The 15,302-nt window shown below is 54.7% G+C and overlaps 5 protein-coding genes across 5 annotated transcripts; 1 reads left to right on the top strand and 4 right to left on the bottom strand.

Moving 5' to 3' along the window:
* Positions 1-16: 16 nt before the first annotated feature.
* On the bottom strand, positions 17-913 carry IUM83_01866 (Tetratricopeptide repeat protein 40; the record flags this gene model as incomplete). The annotated part of the gene is made up of 1 exon (XM_067925752.1): positions 17-913. One exon carries the CDS (start codon positions 911-913, stop codon positions 17-19), a length of 897 nt encoding a protein of 298 aa, XP_067800799.1.
* Positions 914-7,410: 6,497 nt separating this feature from the next.
* IUM83_01865 (Tetratricopeptide repeat protein 40) lies at positions 7,411-8,013 on the bottom strand (the record flags this gene model as incomplete). The annotated part of the gene is made up of 3 exons (XM_067925751.1): positions 7,411-7,417; positions 7,497-7,648; positions 7,723-8,013. The coding sequence occupies 3 exons, from the start codon at positions 8,011-8,013 to the stop codon at positions 7,411-7,413; spliced, it is 450 nt and encodes a 149-aa protein (XP_067800800.1).
* Positions 8,014-8,162: 149 nt separating this feature from the next.
* Positions 8,163-9,836, bottom strand: IUM83_01864 (T-complex protein 1 subunit gamma; the record flags this gene model as incomplete). Its single annotated transcript, XM_067925750.1, has 2 exons — positions 8,163-9,727; positions 9,809-9,836. 2 exons carry the CDS (start codon positions 9,834-9,836, stop codon positions 8,163-8,165), a joined length of 1,593 nt encoding a protein of 530 aa, XP_067800902.1.
* Positions 9,837-9,998: 162 nt separating this feature from the next.
* IUM83_01863 (mannitol 1-phosphate dehydrogenase) lies at positions 9,999-11,433 on the bottom strand (the record flags this gene model as incomplete). Its single annotated transcript, XM_067925749.1, has 2 exons — positions 9,999-10,007; positions 10,162-11,433. 2 exons carry the CDS (start codon positions 11,431-11,433, stop codon positions 9,999-10,001), a joined length of 1,281 nt encoding a protein of 426 aa, XP_067800801.1.
* Positions 11,434-13,070: 1,637 nt separating this feature from the next.
* IUM83_01862 (mannitol 1-phosphate dehydrogenase) lies at positions 13,071-14,405 on the top strand (the record flags this gene model as incomplete). The annotated part of the gene is made up of 3 exons (XM_067925748.1): positions 13,071-13,347; positions 13,477-14,336; positions 14,394-14,405. 3 exons carry the CDS (start codon positions 13,071-13,073, stop codon positions 14,403-14,405), a joined length of 1,149 nt encoding a protein of 382 aa, XP_067800724.1.
* Between the last annotated feature and the right edge of the window lie 897 nt (positions 14,406-15,302).

Below are 15,302 nucleotides of genomic sequence, written 5' to 3'. Positions count from 1 at the left end.
ACTTTTTTTCGTTTGATTAGTCGCTCTTGAGGTTGAGGTGCGCCAGCCCGTACACTACGGCGTTGTAGCGGAAGCGGCTTTTTAGTTGCACTTTACTGCCGGCACTGGCTTCAGACGTTGTCGTGGTTGGGTTGCTGGGGGCTGCGGTGGGGTCTGTTGGGGCAACGGGGAGCAAAGTTACGCTTGGAGAAGTTGCGATCGTGGACTCGCTGAATTTCTTGAGCGCTTTGCCGATGTAGTGGCCTTTGGACAAGTTCTGGAGCAGGCCGTTGGCAAGGCGGCGGTTCCCGTTGAAGGTTGTCGTCCACTGGTTGATGGTCAGCACGTTCACGCCGCAGAGCGTCAGCAGCAGCGCGCGACAGTACGGATCGCACTCGACCTCTTTCTCCCAAGCAGGCTTCTCGCTGTCAAGCTTGCTCTGGCGGCGGGTGCTTTTAGCGTTTTCGGCATGGTCGAGCAGTATCATCGCTTGGCATGTGAGCGCAACGTTCATACCCGTGAGTTGCCGTAGTGGTAGACACGAACCGAGGACACGGTTGGGTCCTACGTAGATTAGACCACCACCGCGACGAGCAAGAAGAGCCTGCTGCCAGTCTGTTACACTTGGGATCTGGCCATGCTCGAAGGCATCTTTCCACCCGGCTTGCTTTACCACGCTCGTTAGGGTCTGGCCACTTGGAGTTCCAGAGTCTTCTTTGTGGGGATCCACGATGACGCGAACCTCGTTTGGTCTTAGCGGCTGTTTCTTCATCGCCATGAGTCTTTGATGCAGCATTTGGATGGAAAAATCCCGACCGATTGCATCAGCAGCTTGAAGAGCAGGCAGGGCTTCCATAGGCAAGCAAGACAATACTTGATCCAGTAGAAGGATCAGCGTATTGCCCGCGAGGTTGTTCTTCAGCTCCGCTTTCATCGCTGAGTGGGTAAAGAGAGGTCCAAGCAATTCGATGGTATCGTTGATGATGCTTGTGAATTCTTCCTCCAAAATATCATCGCTGTGATTTACTGTCCCATTATTACTCGACGGCTGGGTTTCCACTGGCATGCATTCATACATTTCATCGTGACCGTGAACACCTTCGTAAGCCAAGGTCTCTTTTGTACATTTCGCTCTCCAAGCTTCGATTCTCTTCCGTAGCTGCGCAAATAGGTCTGCTTGGATATCGGTAAATTCCATCCGTGCAATCGCTACGCGCCTTTCAGTACTACCCAAGAATGCAGCATAGAGAAAGCAGCGGTCCGGAGAGAAGTGAAGGCACAGCACGCGGATAGAACTAGGCAGAGCGGCCACGATTGAATCAACCCGAAAGCCGACACTCATCCGTTTATACGATTCCGATTGCTGATTCAGGTAGAGTTGCGAAAGTTGAAACGGAAGGCTATGAGCTGTGGCACTTGTGTGGGCCTTCTGGACTTTCTTCATTCGTCGCAAATGTAGGCGCTGCACGTTTGATTCGGAGACGCATTTCTCGAACAGGTTGTTGGCAACCTCGATCACCTCCGCGCTCTGATGCTTGAGCACGTTCTTAGCGCAATCAAAAGGCTTGCGACAGCCTAAAAGCTGGATGAGCTCGTTTGAGCAAAGTCGTAAAAGTTCTGCGCACTGCTTCTCAAACGCAAAGACCTGGTACGTCTGTATCTGAGCGGCACGGGCAGCTAACATTTCGTCAAAGCGAGCCTGATCTAGTCCTTCATCCTCCTCCTCCTCTTCTTCTTGTTCATCATTCTCTTCTTGGCCTGTTTGAGACTGTGGCTGGTTTTGAGCTTGTGACTGGTTTTGAGCTTGTGGTTGATTTTGATTCGCTGCAGCGGCGTCTGCAGCAGCAACAGCGAGTTCAGCCCGAGCTCCATGACAACAAATCCACGTCACATTAGGTGAGTCAGACGAGGTATAACGCGTCCATAAGCGATGTTGGATCGCGTCTGCTGTCTGTCTATCCGATCTGTGCAAGAGAGCAAGTCTCTGGCATTGTAGTTTGATTACTTGCGCTATCGCATGCTGGATTTCCAAGGCGGTGTTTCCTTCGAGTGTGTCTATTGCTGAGGTGATTAGAGTCATTGCGTGTGGCAAGTCCCCCGAGAAGTTCTTCTTCACCACTGACCTAGTAGTGTTAAGCCATTTTTCCACAATGTTGCGCTGACTGTCTTCATAATAGCGGTACCAAGTCATCTCCTTTTCTTGGATAGCGAGTGGAGAGAGATCCGGCGCCATAAGTAGTCGAGCAAGCTGCAATTTCGTCATCGAAAGGTTCAATTCCAAAGGGTTCACGATGGCTTCTCGCTGCTTAGTTTTCATTTGTATTGCTTCTACACCAGAAAGCTGGAAGTGCCGTGCCAAAATACTTCCAAGCAATATTACGACTTCTTGTACGATACTTTTGGAATCCAAGTCGGCGCCAGATAATTGAGCTCCTCCAACATTTTGCTCGAAGGATTGTAACACCCGCACATACTTCAGCATGAATTGGCTACAGGCATAGTGTGCTTCGACGAGATGCAATATTCGCACGCATCTCTCAAACGCTCGTTTGCTCTCCAATAAATGCGTCATAACACCAGAGCCATTGGATGTAGATATCTTGAGCGAAATCGTGGCTTGCTTGAAAATAACCCGAGCAAGTAAGCATACGGCTGAAATGTCTGGTGAACTAGACGTCGCAGTACCAGACGAATTGGGGGCCTTGTTCGAGGTGCCTAGAGTTGTTTGGACGACAGGACGCCGTAAACCAGCAACTATTGTTTTAGCTGCCTTCTTCTCGGCAGATTGCAGAATGCAGAGAGTTTGAGTGAGATTAGGGTCTAACTTGCATCTTCTCAATGTCCACTCCAAGAAGCGGCAATTGTCCAGCTGCGGACACTCTAACGCGTTAAGCATCCGCGCTAAAGCCGACTCATGCTGACCCTCGAGCTCTGAGATATGGCTCGATAAAAGCTCACACTCGCTAAGCGCTTCGGTAGGAGCAGCATTGTTTCCATTGCTGCCGCTGTCATTTGCCGAGTAGCGTAAAATCTCAAGGAGTGTTTTTGCCTGACGAACAAACCCGAATTGGAGAAGCATCTTAACTGAACTCACAGCTTTGGCCCGTGTGTCGAGGCGGTCACTGTGAAGCACAAGCCGCTTTCTTGAAGCGAGATCGCTATTCGGGAGCGTTGTAGGCGCCTCCGCAACCTGAATTTCCCTTATCAAGGTGTCTCCATGAAATTGAATAATGTCGAGAGCGCTCTGCAGAGGCAGCGAAAACTTACTCAAATTCATGCGCTCCATGATTTCAAATTGCAACAGATCAAGCCAAATTTGCGCGGTATGAGTTCTATGAGGAATGTAAGCGTTGAATACGACAACATACAGACAAAATGCGGGGATTACAGCGGCATATTGAAGACCATCATCTCGAAGCATCATCATCAGCTCTTCAAGATAAGCTAGCGTGAGAATTGGCTGGGTAACGTGTAGGGAAGTCGGCGATTGCACTGCTTGAAGAGCTTTTGACCATGGGACGTGAAAGTGGTTGGTAGCGTTTTCGTCGTTGTCAAGGAGAAAGTAAACCCAGTCACGCACGCATGCGGGCTTCGAGTATCTTGGTGATTTATCTTTCTTCCACTCGTCAAAGTCCACATTGTGTGTTTTGTTTGTTGGGTCCGCATCAAATGCAGCTTGAAACTCAGTTTCATTTACCAGTACGAAGACGTGTTCCCACGCCTTCTCGACTTCAAGTAGTGCCAAGCGTACGTACTTCGAGCTCTCTGTGAAGGTTCTGGATAGCTTGCCGCGCATGACAAAGATCCGAAGCTGCTTTTCAGCAAACCACAATGGCGAGTATACCAAACTAGATTTGAGTCTTGAAGCTACCGATAGCTGTCCAGTTGAAGTCTTTCGGGACATCGCCATTTGCGACGCTAAAAGTTTCTGCTTCTGACAATTTAGAAGCGTCGCGGTCGCGCATTCCAGGTAGGCCTCGGCGTTTTGAGATGGTAACTGGTTTGTGAAAAGCCACTCCGCGATATCGACGAGCACAAGAGCCTGCTCTTCTAACTGTCCATCGAGCTCTATGTACGCATTAGACAATGCCTTGAGCTGGGCAGGCGGGTCCTTCCAAGACGAAAAAGTCACTTTTCGTAAGATTTGAGCCTGGACAAGTGACTCCTTAAGCTGTTCTGGAGACTTAGAGCTTCCTCCAGTCTTTGGCATACTACTTGGCTTCCCCAGGTGCGCTCCTGATATTGCTGCTGCGGTTTGAATTTCCTTCATAATCTGACCCGGAAGTGGTGTTCGATGGGAAGTTGGTCCAAACGTTTTCAGCACAGCTTCACAAATCTCGAACTGGTCGCTCCATTTGCTTGCTTTCTCGCACACTGCAAGCGTTAGCAGAACCATTTCACCATAAAAAGATAGGTCGGCATCGGGAGAAACGATTACTTGATCCAGATAGCGCAATGTTTTCTTCAAGTACTCTACAACTCGATCTAGGAAGTTGTCTTCTACCGCTTCGTCGTTATCCAGAGTGCTGTTTCGGTCCACAGCCGATATTGTTGCATTCCAGATCACTTCACATGCTTGGACAACAAGTGTTGAGACGTTCCCACGAAGACCGTACTCGATTGCACGAACAAGGTGAGACAGCGAAGCAAGTAGCAGCTTTTGCGCTGGGGAATCGCCATGGCCTAACCCCAATATTGAGCGTCCATAGAGAACTTCAGCCAGAGCAAGCCATTTCCAGGTGCTCCCTACGACAAGAAGCTGAGTCATCTGCTTCACCTTCTTGCCCTCGCCTGACTTTAGCACTACTAATGCTTGATCAGCACACTCGATTGCATATCTTGTACTGTGGAGACGGAACGCGCCGCAGCCCACACGGACCCATATCTCTACGTATAGCTCTAGCAGTTGCTGTTCTTCTTCAAGCACTCGCTCAAGATCATCGCTCATAAATGCATTAAAGATTTCAGGCGCACTCGTTTGCCAGATCCCGACGGCTTTGTGGTATAATCCTTGGGCCTTCTCCATCAGTTGCGTTTGCTGGGCTGCGGGAAGTAATAGTTGTCGGAACACCACCTCCATCGCTTCCAGATACGCAACTACCTTCAGTTGAGCTGTGCTAGTGTCCGTAGGTACAATATCTTTCGTATTTTGAGCAATTTGGATTCTGGACTTTAGTTCTGCGAACCGTTTTAAGTGCAGCACACCTACATTACTTGCGTGGCCGCCAGCAACAACCGCAAACTGCTTTCGTTTCAAGAAACTATCTGCGATCGCCATAGCCTTATCCAACCGAGCCGTTTTCTCATAAACACTTGAAAGACCAAAGCCAACACTGGCAAGGAGGTCACTATCTACCCCACTTGCTGCAGCTTCCAGAGCTGTGTAAAAGGCTTCAAACGCACTAACGCACTCAGGAAGAATTCGCTGTGGGTCAAAGACCTCTGGAGAAGAATTCGTAGATGTCTGAGATGATTCCAGTACCATGCGGAAAACGTGGAAGTGATAATTCCACAAGTAGATGCAGGTGTTTTCCAGTATGAAAGTCCACCCGATTTTCGTGGCAGCCTTCAGTGATCTGACCAGGTGCTTGAGTATCTCAATTTTCACAGCTTGTATTTCATTCTCCAGCATGCTTTGTCGCGCTTGTAGAATGGCACTTTCGTCTACCTCTGCGCCGTCGGCCGGTGGATCCGCTGGTATTGGCGCCGTCTCTGTATGTGGCCGGTATATTCCAAGCACGTAAGCCTCCTTTCCCAAATCGATCAAAGCTGTGAGATCAACGCTCGACCTTCTCCCGCCGAGTTTTCTGCCAACGCCCTGCGACTCAATACGATTCCCAGATAATTCTGTTTGTCGGCGAACATTATCAACCTGGGTTGCCTGATCTTTAAGCCTTGTCGCGAGAATCTCTACTAGCAAAAGGCGCATATCAACCTCCAGAATCATCAAACTCTTTTCATCAGAAAAGATTTTTGGGATCTTGATTTCCCCCGTTTCTGTTGTCACGAAGTATGTGGTCAGAGCACTTCCAGCTGCTTTCTGTGCCAGCTCGCCATCATGCAATTCATTCCATGCGAATGAAGATATCTCGCTCCAGATTCTAACATGATCTGCAGCAGCAGCAGTAGCGTCTGCTGGGCTAGTTATCTCGGTCATGATCTCGATGGCTCGCGCAAGAGTGGATCGCTGTTGATGGAGGTCTTTGCCATCTTTGACCTGTTCAAGCAATGCCAGCACTTCGATCGATTTCGAGGGCAAGTTCTCGGCCGATAGCTTCAAATCCAGCTTTTGCTTGATGGGAAGTAAATGCGTGTCTACTGGCCGAGCAATCCAGTCTTCATGTGCACTAAGAAGTTCCACGGTCATCGCAGACGCGTCATTTGAGCGCGTGATCGTTCCATAGTCTAGTGTGAGAGCTTTGCTGACATTCGAGTTCGCTTTGGCAAGAAAATCGGACGCCACTTCCAGCTTTGCCATCTCCAAATACAGCCGAGCACGAAACCCAAGTAGCAAAGAGTCTAGTTCTTCAAGTACAGAGGAAGATAGACCCAGCACCCGTGCCAAGTTGTTGCGCAAATGCGGCTGTAGCAATGGTAGCGATAAATTCCAGGTGTAGATGCACACCCTCTCAACCAGCTGTGGATCCTGCTGGCGTTTGCTGGCCAGAAGTGCCCGCTCTAATGTCTTCATTCCCTCTACGCGGCGAGCAAGTAGCATCGAGTGGCGCTGACGTGAAGTCATTTTGCTTCCACTGTGCGGGGAGGGTATTGCGATAAGCAGTGTTGCACTCAGCACTTGGTACAATACGCGAATCTTCGGCGGCATGTGTTTGCCTTTACGTTGAAGGATGGCATCACACGCTGCTGCTACTGAGAAAGTATTGTTGAAGGCAGCATGAATTCCAGTTTCCACGATCACTTCAGCGTCGATGGCCTCCAGCACTCGCGGGTCGAGCGATACCACAAACGTCGTAACTTCGTCTATGTGAGTTTCAACGGCGAACGCGATAAAGCCTGTTGCTTCCTGTAAGATTTCAACATACGCTGCCTCTAGGGTCCCCGAGAGATTCCCCGACTTCACACACTGGAGCTTTACAAGTAACGATGCCCGTTTACCCGTTGGTGGAAGCAAGCGCTTAACGTTTGGCACGATTTTCTGACACTCTGGGTCCTTAAACGACCCGACATGAACCTGGATTCGCAAGGCTTCTTCATACAAAGCTTTGAATGGATCGTCCGCAGCCTTTGCGGGGACAGCTAGGTGAGGGGTGATCTGCACGTCAACCACGTCGTTAATAGTTTTGGCAGCGTTTGCTAGTTGATTGGCGTCTACTTGAGCGTAAACCAGAGCGATCTGAAGTCGAAGTAGCCACGCCACATCAGCTTCAGCCGTCAACTTCAGCGCGTCAATGATCTTTGACAGTGACGGCACTAGAAACTGGAACGTGGATTGCTTCATTAGTTGGCGAGCAATTTGCCAATACGTCACCGACGCATTGTAGACGAGGAAATCGTACGTGGGGCGTTTGTGACTATCCGTCGCGATCGGGATCACAGCCAAAATGAAGTGGATAGCATTGAGTACCTTCTTCAACTTCATCACCCCCGTATCCAACTGCGCGTCGTGAGAGCCACAATGAGCGCGAACGAATTGCGCTCGACAGTAAAACTACACAAACAATCAAACCACCCAAGTGCTGTGAGTAGGATCAACTGCACCCCCGGCTTTCGTGGTGTCAGTACCTGGTTCTTGAGTTGGCACTCGCTGAAAAACCACTCAGCACTCTCAGACGCAGTCCCAAAGTCTCCCTGGGAAATTGCGGCCTCTGCGGTCAAGACCAACAGCTCTGGCAGATTCATGTCAGCATTCACACCCATGGACGGCACGCAGGTCTGCTGGTGGATGCCAATGATACGGTCGAGGATGCCTCGTGCAGTCGGTCTGGGCGGCTTCACATCTTTCGACGAGGCATTGTCAGTCTCCGGCTGTCTCGCGTACTCCAGCAATCGCCGTAGCTCGCGATCCAGCGCCATGGCTGCAACCAGGATGCAATGCTCGACTCTCCGGATCCAGCGAGTGACCGTTTACACACCTGACGGATCGATCTCCAGCCCCTCAAGCACGATCGGGGCCAAAAATATATTAAAAAATCCATGCGATTTCACGCTCCTTGCGATATCACCTAGTTCTTCTTCTTGGCCAGGCCGGACACAATGTCGTCGATGCGCAGCAGCATGCACGCAGCCTCCACGGCTGTCTTGATGGACTGCGTCTTGACCTGGAAGGGCTCCCACACGCCCAGCTCCTCCGACGCTGTCACCTTGCCGGTCACGCCGTCCACACCGTAGGACTCGTCCGTCTCGGCCTGCTTGGCGCGCAGCGACGTCATAACGCGCACCACGTCGGCGCCGCAGTTCTGCAGCAGTGTGCGCGGGATGACCTCGAGCGCCTCGCCCACTGCCCGGAACGGGAACTGCTCCACGCCTTCGATCTCGTCCGCGCGCTTCTTGAGCTCGTGCGCGAGACGCATCTCCGTGGCACCGCCGCCGGGCAGCAGCAGCGGCTCGAACACGACGTTGCGCGCCACCTGCATGGCGTCCTGCAGGTTGCGCTCGATCTCGTTCAGCACATCCTTGCTGCCGCCGCGCAGCAGGATGCTGCAGGCGCCGGGGTCCTTGCACTCCTCAAAGAACGCAAAGTACTCGTCGCCGAGCTTGCGCACCTCGAAGAGGCCGCACTTGGTGCCGATGTCGGCCTCCTGGATCTCGTCGGCGCGGCTCACGATGGTGGCGCCTGTGGCGCGTGCCACGCGGTTGTTGTCCGTCTTGCGCAGGCGGCGGAAGGCCGTGATGCCGGCCTTGACGAAGTAGTGCTGGGCCAGGTCGGACACGCCCTTCTCCGTGATGACCACGTCGGGCTTCATGGCCACGACCTGCGCGCACAGGTTCTCGATGTACTCCTCCTCGAGGCGCAGCAGCGTGTTCCAGTCCTGGTCGTTCGTGAGCTCGACGTTGGTCTGGCTCTCGCCCTTCTTGTACTCGAGCGGGCAGTCCAGCAGCAGCACGCGCGGGTTCTCGATGCGGCGGCGCATCTTGGAGTGGGTCACGTCCTTGTTGAACATGACGCCCTTGAGCACGCGGCTGTCCTCGAGCTCGCCGCCGGGGATCTTCTCCACCTTGGCGTAGCGCTTCACGTCCACCTCCTTGCGGCCCGAGGCGGACGTGCGCACGACCGTGAGCACGGCGTCCAGCGCCAGGTCGCTCACCAGGTTGCCCACGCGCGGGGAGAACTTGGTGCCGATGGAGGACTGCACCAGGTTGCGCATGTCCTCCTTGTTCTCGATGTCGATGGAGCGCGCCAGCGACTTGGCGATGTCCACGGACGCGTTGAGCGCGCGGTTGAAGCCGCGGATGATCACGGTCGGGTGCACCTGGTGCGACAGGAAGGGCTCGGCCACCACCAGCAGCTCGCCGGCCAGGATGATGACGGACGTGGTGCCGTCGCCCACCTCCTCGTCCTGCGCGCGGCTCAGCTCGATCATGCTCTTGGCCGCCGGGTGGGCCACGTCCACCTCGCGCAGGATGGCGTTGCCGTCGTTGGTCATGACGATGCCGCCCATCGGGTCCAGCAGCATCTTGAGCATGGAGCGCGGGCCCAGCGTCGTGCGCACGATGTCGGACACGGCCTTGGCGGCCTCGATGTTGCCCAGCTGCGCGGTGCGGCCCGTCTCGCGCTTCGTGTTGGTGTCTACGGGCGCAGGAGGGGGAGGAGAACGGGGTTAGAGGCAGGAGGTGGACAGGGAGTGCGCGGCACGGAGGGGAAACGCACTGAGAACCATCACCGGAGCTTGCATCATGGTGGCGGAGGGTGGCGACGAGCTCTCTCTAGACTACGACGATCTTGTATGTGGCTGGCCAAGGCTACGCTGTGTGGGATGTTGCGGGAAGGTAGAGCAGGTTGGAGCGACATTGGGTACACATTGGATAGCATACAGCTACATTCGTGCAACATTACTACCTCAACTTGCCTTTTCGTATCGCCAAGATTGCGTCGAGCAGCTTCACCTTCAGCGTTACTGAAACCAAGTCATTCTGTTGATTAACATTTAGTCTAACCTACCTCGAGCACTACTACAATGCATTCATATACATGCACTCCTAAGCTTAGTACTTCTCCTTGACGGCGGCGGCGTAGAACATCTTGGCGTCCGCCACCTCCTGCTCCAGGTCCTCCTCCCAGATCCAGCGCATGCGCTTCTGCAAGTTCTCGGCGATCTTCTCCACGTCGTCCTCGTAGCCGGGCAGCTCCAAGTCGTACAGCTGACCGGCCTCGTGGCTCGTGGCCACCACCTTCTGCGTGCGATACAGACGCACCTTCTCAAACGCCTGGAAGGCCGCCCTCAGCTCCGACGCGTGGTGCACGTCGGCCAGCAGCGACGACAGCACGTACGCGTCCTCGATGGCCATGGCGGCGCCCGATCCGTGGTTCGGCGTCGTCGCGTGGGCCGCATCGCCGATCACGAGCATGTTGTCGCGCGTGTAGGTGCGCGCGGGCAAGTGGTGGAAGAGCGCCCAGATGTCGGTGTTCTCCATCATGGAGATGATGTCGCGCACGTGCTTGGAGAAGCCCGCGAAGTCCTTGGTCAGGTCCTCCTTCGTGGTGCCCACGACCCAGTTCGGGTCCTTCCACTCGTCCTTGCTGGCGAACGCGACCACGTTCATGACGTCGCCGTGCTGGATGGGGAACGTGAGCACGTGACCGTGGTAGCCGAAGTACATTTGACTGTTGCGAGCCATCTCGTCGCCCAGCAGCGCGGCGGCCTTGTCCATCGGGATGAGACCGCGGTAGACGTATTTGCCGGAGAAGACGGCGTTGGCGGCAGGGTCGTTCTCGCCGAGGATCACCTTGCGCGTGCGCGACTTGACGCCATCGCAGCCCACCACGGCGCTGTGCACAGCCTCGGTGCCGTCCACGAATTTGAGCTTGACGTTGCCATCGGGAAGCGTCTCAATATCTTGCAGGCGCTTGTCGAACTTGGCGACGCCCTTAGGAATGAGCTTGACCATCTCGTCGAGGAAGTGGGCGCGATGCACGTAGGCCGAGCCGGCAGGCGTCTCGACGCTGGTGATGAGCTCGCCGGCGCCTTCGTTCACGTCGCTGCCCTGGGTGCCGACACCCTTGCGGAAGTCGAACCACACGCTCTTCTTGGCTGTCGAGAGGTTGAACGTGCCGACACGGTCGAAGCCACGCTTGACGTCGGGCGCCAAAAGCTCCATGGCACGAGCGGCGTTGGCGGCGAGCGCGACGCCGGCGCCGATTTCACCGAACGCCTTGGCCGACTCGTAAAGAGTGACGGGGACGTTAGCGCGCACGAGGCCAACGGCGAGGGTGGCCCCGGCAATGCCGCCACCAACGATGGCGATGTCGTAGTCGCGGGGCAAGTTCTGAACCATGACGGTGTGTGAGGAGAGCTTTTGGTGGTGTTTGTGTGCTTGATGTTGAAGACCAGGCAAATGTGAGAATGAAATGCCGATCCAGCGTCGTGGCTGGTAGCCGGCGCGCGCGTTGTTCGTCATGAAGACAGGGTTCCTCTTGGACGTCCCACCGTATCGCCATGATTGCCCGCTTTGGTTTGCGAGCCAGGATCGTTTTGGAACTCGCACAGCCAGCAACATGTACATGTAATAGGAAGGATGTTGGTCCGATGATGGATGAGTAGGTCCGGTACTACACGAGCACCCGAATACACTCGCTTTCACTCGGTCTTGGTGCGGTGCACGGCGTGCACTGAGAGATTGCTCGTCGCAGTTTGCGGGCCGCGATCCGAAATGAAATTCCCGGTGATACATGTTGAAAGCAGGGGGTCTGTCTCATGCAGCCAGGGCGGAGGGAACTTCCCTCCGAGTCGGAGTCCGACCGAGATGCGCGGACTGTATGTAAAGCTTGCTCTCGAAGTGCACGTTGTGCGGCTCGGAGGAGTTGGGGCTTCCAAGTACATGTACAGAGAAAGTATTCGTATTTCGAGTGGTACGTAGAGACTCAATGGTAGAACGCGGAGAAATCGTTCTCCGCTTCGTGGGGATTACTCAGGTTTACTTTGATACGTAGATATAGAATAAGCGCTCGAGCTTTGAAGTTCCGGCTTGCCGCCGAGGTGGGTGGTCTGCAGAGTCCAAGTCTTTTATTCGCGGCTTTTATTCATTGTCAGCACAGTCGACGCCTTGTCAAACAAGTGCGAAGACGTTTAGCATTTTTTATATGTTTTTTAAGTTCGTAAATTCTACTATCCTCGTACTGCATTGACCTGGACACTCACTGCTGGTGAATAATTGACATAGTTTTCGGTAGGAAGCCGCGAACAAAAGACTTGGGCTCGACAGACCACCCACCTCGGCGGCAAGCCGGAACTTCAAAGCTCGAGCGCTTATTCTATATCTACGTATCAAAGTAAACCTGAGTAATCCCCACGAAGCGGAGAACGATTTCTCCGCGTTCTACCATTGAGTCTCTACGTACCACTCGAAATACGAATACTTTCTCTGTACATGTACTTGGAAGCCCCAACTCCTCCGAGCCGCACAACGTGCACTTCGAGAGCAAGCTTTACATACAGTCCGCGCATCTCGGTCGGACTCCGACTCGGAGGGAAGTTCCCTCCGCCCTGGCTGCATGAGACAGACCCCCTGCTTTCAACATGTATCACCGGGAATTTCATTTCGGATCGCGGCCCGCAAACTGCGACGAGCAATCTCTCAGTGCACGCCGTGCACCGCACCAAGACCGAGTGAAAGCGAGTGTATTCGGGTGCTCGTGTAGTACCGGACCTACTCATCCATCATCGGACCAACATCCTTCCTATTACATGTACATGTTGCTGGCTGTGCGAGTTCCAAAACGATCCTGGCTCGCAAACCAAAGCGGGCAATCATGGCGATACGGTGGGACGTCCAAGAGGAACCCTGTCTTCATGACGAACAACGCGCGCGCCGGCTACCAGCCACGACGCTGGATCGGCATTTCATTCTCACATTTGCCTGGTCTTCAACATCAAGCACACAAACACCACCAAAAGCTCTCCTCACACACCGTCATGGTTCAGAACTTGCCCCGCGACTACGACATCGCCATCGTTGGTGGCGGCATTGCTGGGGCCACCCTCGCCGTTGGCCTCGTGCGCGCTAACGTCCCCGTCACTCTTTACGAGTCGGCCAAGGCGTTCGGTGAAATCGGCGCCGGCGTCGCGCTCGCCGCCAACGCCGCTCGTGCCATGGAGCTTTTGGCGCCCGACGTCAAGCGTGGCTTCGACCGTGTCGGCACGTTCAACCTCTCGACAGCCAAGAAGAGCGTGTGGTTCGACTTCCGCAAGGGTGTCGGCACCCAGGGCAGCGACGTGAACGAAGGCGCCGGCGAGCTCACATCACCGGCGAGACGCCTGCCGGCTCGGCCTACGTGCATCGCGCCCACTTCCTCGACGAGATGGTCAAGCTCATTCTAAGGGCGTCGCCAAGTTCGACAAGCGCCTGCAGATATTGAGACGCTTCCCGATGGCAACGTCAAGCTCAAATTCGTGGACGGCACCGAGGCTGTGCACAGCGCCGTGGTGGGCTGCGATGGCGTCAAGTCGCGCACGCGCAAGGTGATCCTCGGCGAGAACGACCCTGCCGCCAACGCCGTCTTCTCCGGCAAATACGTCTACCGCGGTCTCATCCCGATGGACAAGGCCGCCGCGCTGCTGGGCGACGAGATGGCTCGCAACAGTCAAATGTACTTCGGCTACCACGGTCACGTGCTCACGTTCCCCATCCAGCACGGCGACGTCATGAACGTGGTCGCGTTCGCCAGCAAGGACGAGTGGAAGGACCCGAACTGGGTCGTGGGCACCACGAAGGAGGACCTGACCAAGGACTTCGCGGGCTTCTCCAAGCACGTGCGCGACATCATCTCCATGATGGAGAACACCGACATCTGGGCGCTCTTCCACCACTTGCCCGCGCGCACCTACACGCGCGACAACATGCTCGTGATCGGCGATGCGGCCCACGCGACGACGCCGAACCACGGATCGGGCGCCGCCATGGCCATCGAGGACGCGTACGTGCTGTCGTCGCTGCTGGCCGACGTGCACCACGCGTCGGAGCTGAGGGCGGCCTTCCAGGCGTTTGAGAAGGTGCGTCTGTATCGCACGCAGAAGGTGGTGGCCACGAGCCACGAGGCCGGTCAGCTGTACGACTTGGAGCTGCCCGGCTACGAGGACGACGTGGAGAAGATCGCCGAGAACTTGCAGAAGCGCATGCGCTGGATCTGGGAGGAGGACCTGGAGCAGGAGGTGGCGGACGCCAAGATGTTCTACGCCGCCGCCGTCAAGGAGAAGTACTAAGCTTAGGAGTGCATGTACATGAACGCACTGTAGTAGTGCGCGAGGTAGGTCAAACTAATTATCCTATTCAGCTGTCAACAGAACGACTTCAGTAACGCTGAAGGTGAAGCTGTCTCCGCAGTAGCATTTCTCTATTCGTCCTCTGGGCCTCTCAGCGTATACTAGTAGTAGTAGTACGACCTACTGCCCTATCTCGAATTTGCAGCGCGTGAGGTCTTCACTCAGCGTCCAGAGTCCAGTGGCGTCTTCTTTCGAGTGACTCCCAGCGCTGGACTCGACCTTGGCCGGGTGTTTACCCCGGATTTCTAGAAATCCATCCGGTCCAAAGTAGTCTCCGCCTTCCACCGATGTGTTCGTCGCGGCGAAGAGAGACGGGATGGCCCCGCGGTCAGTAGGCTGCATAATGTGCAGCATGTCGAGCAGCTTGTTCATGAACCCCAGCATCCACGACGGTAAGAACCTCGCGAACATCTTGGGAACGAGGTCCGACGTGGAGATGCCTGGATGAGCAGCCACCGCAATGATCTTGTCGGACAAGTCGGCAGTAGCAATGCGTCGGTGCAACTCGTAGGTAAACAGCAAGTTGGCCAGCTTGGAGATGCCGTACTCATCTGTGTAGGCCTTCTTGGGCGTGGACCTGGCCACCGTATTCAGGTCTATCTTCGACCACTTGTGCGATATACTGCTTACACTCACAACACGTGACGGTTCGTCCCCGCGTTTGAGGAGGTCGAACAGCAAGTTCGTTAGGTAAAAGTGGCCCAAATGGTTGACGGCGAAATGCATCTCCAGTCCGTCCGGCGTGTGCGTCGGGTTGGACATCAGGATGCCCCCGTTGTTCACCAGTATATCCAGGCGGTCAAATTTGGCCCGGAAAGCCCCAGCAAAGGACCGGACACTGTTGAGGTCGCTCAGGTCCAGCAGCAAACTCTCCACGCTCGCATT

The sequence above is a fragment of the Phytophthora cinnamomi genome (assembly GCF_018691715.1).
Source record: "Phytophthora cinnamomi strain GKB4 chromosome Unknown Contig0, whole genome shotgun sequence".
NCBI lineage: Eukaryota > Oomycota > Peronosporomycetes > Peronosporales > Peronosporaceae > Phytophthora > Phytophthora cinnamomi.
Note: the sequence above shows the minus strand (reverse complement) of the source record. Positions and strands in the feature narration are given on the sequence as shown.